The sequence below is a fragment of the Stylophora pistillata genome, chromosome 2, assembly GCF_964205215.1.
Source record: "Stylophora pistillata chromosome 2, jaStyPist1.2, whole genome shotgun sequence".
Lineage (NCBI taxonomy): Eukaryota > Metazoa > Cnidaria > Anthozoa > Scleractinia > Pocilloporidae > Stylophora > Stylophora pistillata.
In genome coordinates, this window is record NC_142520.1 from 9,888,326 (window position 1) to 9,897,934 (window position 9,609).

Genomic DNA, 9,609 nt, shown 5'->3' on the forward strand with positions numbered 1-9,609 from the left:
ACAAGATACTCGTGAAATGTAGGGAGGCGAATACTCACAAGTGTTTTAGTTCCGCGTGCTTGTTACTCATTTCAAAATCTGTTTTACTTGGAACGTTTTCTAAAAATTCAAGGTTTTTTTTTTTGTTAAGGAGCTCGAAAGTTTGTGAAATGTTTCTCTTTAACTATATCCATTCGGAGATAAATTAAATTGATGAGACCTCCTATGGAAAAATATTAAGAAAATGTTGTTTATTATAACAAAAGTGTTTGCTGTGGCTGGCGCCATCAAAGTTAAGGATAATGAGCAGGAGTCTTTTGAGCCGCTTTCAAGTTTAAAACCTAAAGGCTCAACTTGAGATACGCCGCTGTGATCTTGATTTCTAAGTTCAGTTTTTTTTAGACCTGTTTTAGCTAGGTTTCTTAAATAAACTATATTTTGTGTCTTAGACTCTCTTTGGCTTGCCTTAGTTTGTTGGTTTATTTTTCAATGATTTCTTCTTGGTTTGTTTGTCATTAATTTTTAATTTAATGCTTTTGTACGCTTTTTTGTCTCCTTATTTCAGCAGCAAATTTATTCAAACTCCACATAATGTCACAATGGTCTCATCTCATCCCTCTTAAATTCTTAAATTCTCAGGCACACTGAAGCAAACAATAAAAACCTGCATAACAGAACCTAAGTTTTTTTTCAAGTTAGCCTCTCCCGGTTCTTGTTTAAATGGTGTTTACAGTGAAGTTAAGCACCTAGATTCTAAATTGGGTTCTTAACTTTAGTTTGGAAAAAAAACCCTTCTATTCGTGGTTGGGGATTTGACACTTCGCTGTATACCAGCCTGCCAGGTGCCTTGCTTTACATGGTTAACTTTTACACTTAGTTGGATATCAAAGAACTACTTTGCTTTTTGGATATTAAGTAAACTACTCTATCATCAGTAGGGTATTGCTATTTTGTATCACTGCCAGTGTTCTGGCTAGTTTTTATTTCCCATTTTGTATCGCATGGGATGTATTGTACTATACTTGGAAAAAGTGCTTAACTAGGATATTTTTAGCCTAACAGGTTCTTGACTTTAGGTTGTTATACGCGAGTTTATTAGGTAAAATGAAGAGAGGCAGTACAGAGAATGAGTTCTTAGGAGTAATCGGGTTTAACAGCCTTATCACTACTCCAAAACCCAACAACACCTGCATGCTGTCAGCACAAAACGATCGGATGAAGGAAAAAAAGCTATTACAGATCACATTCGATGGTTACAAAATCAATCTGTGGTGCAGTAACGCAGATGGCATCGTTGTTATAGGGGTGTTCCATTGATGAAATAAACAAAGCATTTACCGCAGTACCTAACCTCAATATTGATTTTCCACGTACAATAAGAACCTGGAAAGGGAAAGCGAACCTGTCGGGTGGCTATACCATCCGCCACGGTGGGGTGTGTTCTATTCAAATACCCAGAGGAGTGGGCTCCACATCTACATTTAGGAACACGTGACAAGGACAGTTCCGATCCTGTGTCTCCAAGAAAACGGAACCAGGTAGGACCAAGATCTCGATCGCAAAGAGAGGGGGTGCTAGTCGTTAGTTTCCGAAGTGTCACCACTTTTTAAAACTTGTCAGTGTATACATTCTAACCAAGTGTCACGAGTAAGAACGAAAAAGAGAAAGAAATAAGAAAAACTTAGCCATGATTCAGGTTGCCAAAATGTTAGTGCCAAAATGTCCTCGGTTCTGTCATCGTGCAATTTCCAATTGTTTCGAGACTAGAGTTTTAAGGAATTGGGTTATGTTTTCCTTTTGTTTGTTTTTCAAGAGGGACCCGCTGTGCTCTCAGCCAACTGGAAAGCGCTGTAGACGTACTAACTCTCATTTTCCTCTTGAGGAGAAGGAACCTACAATGAAGAGGGTCACAAGAATTTCATACTTTACCAAGTTTCTATGTCGTTATTATAGATAGAAAGGGGGGACGAGATTGCACCTAAGGACAACGCCCCTTCTCCCTCTCGGATTTACAAGAGTAGCTCTATAGCTAATTTCTCCGAGAAAGAGAAAGAAAATTAAGTAAACAATTAAATAAATAAGAAAATAAAATAAATAAAAACAAATAGTGTCGTATATTATATACAGTACATTACACTACACTACTATTTACATTTTACAAATCCCTCAAAAACACGTTTTGTTTTCCTAAGTAAAAATATTTAAAAATTAACGAAAATATACTAATCATCAGTACCCTATAATTTTCAAATTGTAACCCTAGATTTCGCTTCTAGAGGTAAATTATGAGGAGAAAATAGATACATGAAAAGGTGACACTTTGAAACCCTTAATAGCTTCCCGATCACTGTATTTAAATTTTTTCCGCTTAATTTATATATTTTTCACAATTTTCATAGCACATTAGATTGAAGAGTACCTTGAAATTATAACATAGAGATAAAAATTATAATAATGATAACGATGATTATGACATTATTCATATATATTAGTGATAAAAAAAATTTTATATGGATTGCAACTGAGCATCGTAAAAGCCACAATGGACGATCTTCTGGTGTTTTTATCAGCCCTAAAGTGATGCATTGCTTTTATTCTTATTTGCAACGAAAATTCTAATTTAGTTTCGATCGGACCTAGATTTACAGCCAGTCTTCTCCGCTAGATCGTAGGACCTTAATAGCAACTTATCTTTAAGAGACAATAACGATATAATTAGTTCAGAATGTCTCTCTGTAATTCAGCTACCCAGCTTCACCTCTATTAAACAGCAAGAACTGTGAAACGGGAGCTAAAACGTAACCTCTTTTCTGGAATTTTTCTTTTCATGCATTCATTGAATTTGCGGATGATCAGAGCTACTATAGCCAACCATGTCTAAATCACACTTTCTAGTACAGCTATTTGTTCTAATTATTTTACTTACTTGGATATTTTGATTGTTGTTGTCGTGATGAATATGGAGATCACAAACACGAGGGTGCCCGTGACTCTCTTGCTCCTAAGATCAGATTGTTAATACTCCCTCTCTAATGCTAATCATTTCATAATATGTATTAGCTGTACGAACTTTGCGTTTATCAATCAAGACAACAACTTTAATTCCACTCTGCTTGATAATGTATGGATATTCTAGGAAAAAGTTACTTGTTGATCACTTCTAGGAGTTAACTGTGAATGCATTTGAGATATAGTGATACAGTTCTGCTGAACTCATTTTAATCAATTGATCTTTAGATATACTCACAGTAATGTTATCACAACCTGACCATGTCCAGCAATTTGATAACAACACTCGTTCTTCTGATCCCTTCCCGCGTTGAAAGAGCCACCCCCTCCCCCACAGGAATCATTTTTGAAGGCTCCGGCTCCTCCACCGGAATACCCACCTCCACCCCCTCCACCATAAGCTCCTCCTCCTCCCCCAAATCCACCGTTGTCTTTAGAACCGCTCTTACCTTTCCCCCCCACCCCTCCCTGAAGAAATCCTCTGCCACCGCCTGCTGTTTTATCCGTTCCGTTGGAAAAAAAGCCTCCACCACTACCCCCTAAAAAAATGAAAGGTGGATTCAAATAAAACATAAAAAAATGAACTTAATAATTTACTGAATAAATCGCATTATGGTTGGCCAATTTGCCGTTGTCGATTAGAGTACAGACAAAACTGTTCGCGTCGACGTGTCACGTAACGCGTCACTCACTAAAAGAATAATTTTATTTGACGTCAGTTATTGAGGCAAAAGAAACAATCTGAACGAAAAAAACGCTATTTTGACTAGTATGACGCGGAATCTCGTTGTCGTTAAGACAAAAAAACATGACAAACTACTGTCAATTAGTTAAGTAGTTTTACATATTGTTCGTTCCAGACCCCCTTACAGACCTCCTTCTGGCTCGTTCCGGCAAGCCTGGTGAAGCGCACGAGATAAGAGCTCGCTCGTAGGTCTGACATGGGCAAGTCACTCACCCGCGCTTTTGACTTTACCACCCTGTCCACCAAGGCCGCCAACTCCGCCCGACCCAGCTGATCTATACCCAGGATTTCCCGTTGTGTTTGTGCTGGCGTCACATTCTGCATGGCGTTTTGTCAAATAAAACAAACCTCCCCCACCTCCAGCTACTATCAAAGGTGTGTTGTTATTTTTCGCAAGGAATGTACCTCCACCACCACCAGAGCTCCAGTCATATTTGTCAGATTCCCCTTCCTGTCCCACAAGGATACGAATAATCTCGTCTTTCATTAGGTTAAACGTTCCAGTCATTCTCGCTCCTCTTCCTCGATGCTGAGTGCTGTTAGGGTACGAATCGTACCCCCCTGCTGCTCCTATTGCTACTATCCTGTAGTCACCCGTATACGGCACAGTCCAGAATTGAATACCGTTGGACAGTGTAACCTGTCCGTCTTGATTTTGACCTGTGTAGTGACCGCCCAAGGTTGTTGGACCATGTCTTCCGGTGGCACCGAGATTTGAGAAGATCGCATTGAATGCTGGTAAAAATATAATAATGATAAATCCGATACAATAAAAAAAATGCCAACCTTGATGTTTGCTAATTTGTAGACTGATAAGAAAACATTTAACGCTCCGTTAAGGTTGTCGACATGTCGTTCTTTTGTCACCTAGACGACAAGATGGTAGGATCACTTGCTAAAAAGATGTTAGGAATCATTTAGGGAAAAAAGATGAGTCATAGATCCCGAAGGTAACTATGAATTGATCACGCTTCCAAACCTTAACTAAAGATTGTAATTACAATTTTCCTCACTTTTTTCGCAGTTTTCTCCTACTGCTTTAGGTGGACACAGGCAAATATATCTCTTGTCTGTGAATCCATTCAGGCAAGTTGCACCGTGGCCACACGGGTTGCTGGAACATGGATTCTAGTCAAGACACCATAAGAACCATTTTTTATTTTCCAATTTGAACACAAACGTTCTCTCATATTTTCCTTCATCTCTTTTCATTTATTTACATAGGTAAGATAATGTCACCTGGGTAGCCCAGTAAAGGAATCCTTCTTGTGGCATACGATCTTTGGGATGTTGGATATGGTCAGAATCACTCAATTGACAGACTCTGAGTCCATTCTTGTCGGGTGGCCCGATGTTCACAGATACACAGGCTCTTTCCATCAGGCACTCGTATCTACAGTCATTTCCCATTTTGAGTGTTAAATTACACAGCAAATGACCTTGAAGGGCGAATCCATTGTCTGGTCGTCCGAACCGTAGACTTCGGCACCCGAGTCCTAAAAAGAGGGATAAAATGAAAAACAAAAATAATGATAATAATAATAACAATAATAATTATAACAATTTAAATACAATCAAACTTTATTAACACTCAAAGCAAATAACTATTTACAAGTTAAAAATAAAAACGACCTAATAGTAGTTACGATTTCAATTAAAATCCTATTTACAATCTAATCCTTTTCATATTCATCAATATTATTATTGTTGAAGCTAAATTAAAAATGCGTCTCTATTGTTCAAGAGATAAAATTACACTAGCCCTAAAATATAATTATAAATAACAATAATAATAATAATAATAATAAATGAATGAATAGATGTAGGAGTGAGTAAATAAGTAAATGACGCAGAAAACAGGTATTGAAGTAATGAAGGAATCGAGAAACCAGAACATGGATAAATGCAAAAGAGAAAGAACGAAATTTATCCTGAAGAGTTTCGGGACTTATCAAATTGACTCCCAATGTACCAAATTAACCATGGCTTTGTTTAACATGACAAATTTTTTTCTTCATCATCACAATTTATTATTATTTATTTATTACCATTATCACCACACGCAGCGACGATATATCATGTTTTGGAAAAGGAAATAACCAAGATAATTTGTCGATATCTAGATGATCGATAAGGTATTTTATTTGAATTAGCCACAACTTCTAATTCCTGATCGAAAAACAAAAGTACAATGTAAACCAGCAATATGTCGAAATCGTACATCTAACCTCTCAAGTGAAAACTCGGACCGGCCGACATACACTCTTTGCTCCAACAACGATTGATTTTGGAGCCAAGTTGATTTTCATAGTACATCTATAGTAGTTCACCGATAGCTAAATGCAAGCTTAGATGTATTGATTGCCGTAGTGTGGTGTCAAGTTACTTACATGCTTCTAAAAGCTGGTCTGGCCCTTCTAGCGAAAAAATATCACGTAAACCAACCCTTACCGATTTTGTCTTTATTTATTGGAAAAAATAGTAAAGTCTGACCATAGTAATAACAATAATGATGATGACGAAGGTGCTGATAGATTGATAACAAAAATGATAAAAATAAGCACAAAAAGAAAATGCTTCACCATATTACAGCATTTTCTTTGTAAAATTTTGGTCAGCCAAAAGTTTCTTGTAAAAAGATAGGCTAACCCAAAGATTGTAATATTCAATCTAACTGGGGGGCCCAGCAAAAATCTTCTCGATCCAGAATTATTCTGCTTCGACAAAAAGAGACATGTGATGCGCTGTAGTAAGCTCAAAATAATAAACATTAATTTGGTTTTATCATTTTTAGCTGATACGCAAACTGGCCATCGAAAGGAGTTTTAAGCTGACGTTTAGAGTATCTTTTGCACTGACGAATGGCGTGATATCTTCGATCTCATCAGTAAAAAGGGTTTTTACCACAAGCTCTGTGCGGTCCAACAACGTTGCTTCGTCAGAGGTGCCTCGAACGAGCTGCAAGACTTTTGTTGATCGAGCATTTGCCTTTGCTGGTCCGTCTTATTTATTGGAACAAGCTTCCAATGTTGATAAGATTGGCTCCCAACTTGGTTACTTTTCAGAACCAGTTTACGACATGCTAATCCAAAAAGCCTATAACTTTTAGCCCTATTTTACATTTTAAATTCTAAGAGTCTAACTTTCTCTTTGTTTAAAATGGTAAAGCGCTATTGAATAATTTATTTCAAAAAAGGCGCAATGTAAATTCATCGTTATTATTACCAACCAATTTATCTTGGAAACCCCCCTGCCGACGTAAGACCGCAGTTTCTTGAGAATTTGCCCCCTTTTTTTCAAATACATGCTGTTTGACCAAACGTCTCAAAATGTAGATGTACACGGGTGCGTAAAAATTCTTCACAATATTTACCTTGTTGAACCGATGTGCATTGAACCAACCGATGTAAACATTATGGAGGACTCGATATCCACCCAAGGAAATATTCTGTTATAGAGGTCTCTCAGATGTCCATTTCATTAGACCAAGAAAATGTATCGTATGAATGCATTTGCCACACTCAGACGGACTATCCCGGTTCAGCTCAAAGCTGGTCGGGCCAAGGCCAGACCAAGAAACTGGGAGCTACGTTCCCCACGATCCTCGCCCGAAAGACTAGAATGTCTAACCGGCATATGCAGATGTCTTAAGGCCCTGAGTATTGGTCCGGTGTGGGGCTTGATCATGTACCCGCACGGCAGTCCAGCGCTCTACAACGGGAGTTAAGCGCGGGCTTTCAACCGTTTTGAAAGCTTGTTTGACAGGCTGACGCACAAGATATGTCAGAGAACCACTTCTCTTTCTTTGTTCTTGTCACGCCTTGTGAGAAATGGACAAGTAGTTGGTTCATTAATAATTTACTAGACGCTTTGGTGCCAATATCCCTGAGCACTTCTACTTGTTGTTTGTAGTTTGACTCGCTCTCCAGGCTCATAAAAGTACGGCGCAACTTGTAAAAATGCTCTCTAATACTACACAACAAAGCGCCTAATAAAATATATCCATCAACCATGTATAAGGTAACAACAATATGAACAACAAAATGGAAGTATTCTGATGGTCAAGTTTAACTAATTGATAGCTGGTGTGAGCATATTTTCGACAACCTCGACTCCTTAAAACGATATGTAATCATTCTTCGATGTCGGACCGGACGGGAAATTATTTGGCTCGGAGTTAAAATACAAACATCATTTACCAAGTATCATATTTCAAACCACCCATCCAAAGGAAATAACTCTTGCATGCGTAACATGCCTATGTTTAACTTATCGCTGCTCCTACACATTTTACTGTTGGCTGCCGTAAGAGACGGTTAACACATCTAGCCATTCGCAAAATTATGACTGACAATAACAATTCTTTTTTTTAGTTGCCGTCTTCCTCAGTGACGTTACCTTCCTGACTTCGATAATAATGAGATCAAACACAGCGAGCTACGTGTGTAAAGTCAAACACTCTCGCGTCCGGCGTGATCCTACTCGGTCAATCCTTTTTTCTCCTTCGTTTCTCCTTAAAGATTCAAGCTCGGTGTCCATGAGGCTCCCTCTGACCTTGACCACACCACCTCCCCCCCCCCCCTCCGGTAGATTTTTATTTTTGACAGATGAGGCATCTGAGTATCTCAAAGTTTAATTTTGCATGTACTGAAATTTCCCACTTTCCAAGAATTACAAGTTATCCAGTCGAACAACATCAGATTCAACTTTTCCTTACCCGTCAAATTAGAGCCGTATTGGTTAACGTTTCCAAGGATATTTATCATTTTTCCAGGCCGACAAATCACCTGCATCTTTGATAAGAAGATTTCCTTGACTATGCTTTCGGTATCTATGTACGATTAGTACTTTGGACGCTATACTGCTGAACTGTAAGATACTCTTGGCAGGCTGTTTAAGTAGTCTATCACAAACTTTCTCCAAACGGCTAGGATACGAATGTAGATATGTGACTGAGTTTCGTCGTGGTTGTTTAGATGTGTCAGCAGGCTTAGAGGAAAAAAACATTGCTCAGATAGAATAAAATGAGCACTTATATCACCAGGCTCTCTATCTACACATGATTCTCGGACATTCTTTCAGCTAAAGTCTTCTTTCAGGTTAACACTGAATCTAGCAACGGGGAGGGAAAATTTAAAACAACACGCAATTTGAATAGGAAAACGAGTTTGCAGTTTCAATAAGGAGACACCTATAAATCTAGATCTGACACATATAATCATCCCTCTGAGTATAACTGAAAAGAATGGATTTTTGACTATGATATCGATAATGATAAGGATTATAATCTAAGTTATCTAGTGCATTATCCTACTCCATTTTGATAACCTGTGAAACAACTTACAACCCTTTGCAGAGAACTTTAGCAAAACTGCATGGAGTAGTTCACAATTTTTTTTAATTAAACGAAAATTTTCAGGTGCTTCCATTTTTTTCGAATATTTGGGAAGAAGGCCAAATCAGAACACCGAGCGTTCCCTATACTCTTTGCGAGAAGAGTGAGGATTCTTTAACATTCCCTGTTAACCAGTACAGAGAAGGTGAAGGAGACGAGGTGTCACGCAATGCAGGGCTTAATTATCTTCCTCTTCCGAGAGAACTAGAAAGTCTAACCATTGGTAGATGTCATAGCAAAGGAAGTACATTCTCCTGACTTATTTTAAGACCTTGAGTGTTGGTCCAGCTTGGTTGTTGAAGCCTCGACCTCGTACATGACAGTCCTGCGCTCTACAACTTAACCATGTGGCGGTTTACAGTCAAACAAGTGAAGCGTACCCGTCAGGATTACATTAATGATTTCATTATTTGTATATTGAACCCGCTAATCGTTTCAGGAACGCAATAACGAATTGAATATTTGAACATGGAACCCGCTA

General features: G+C 38.3%; 1 protein-coding gene across 1 annotated transcript; it reads right to left on the reverse strand.

Annotated features, from left to right (window-relative positions):
* Nucleotides 1-2,070: 2,070 nt before the first annotated feature.
* On the reverse strand, nucleotides 2,071-5,332 carry LOC111343058 (uncharacterized). Its single transcript, XM_022950198.2, has 4 exons — nucleotides 4,973-5,332; nucleotides 4,747-4,861; nucleotides 3,947-4,468; nucleotides 2,071-3,527 (listed from the first exon to the last, which is right to left on the reverse strand). The coding sequence occupies exons 1-4, from the start codon at nucleotides 5,141-5,143 to the stop codon at nucleotides 3,223-3,225; spliced, it is 1,113 nt and encodes a 370-aa protein (XP_022805933.2). The 5' UTR covers nucleotides 5,144-5,332; the 3' UTR covers nucleotides 2,071-3,222.
* Between the last annotated feature and the right edge of the window lie 4,277 nt (nucleotides 5,333-9,609).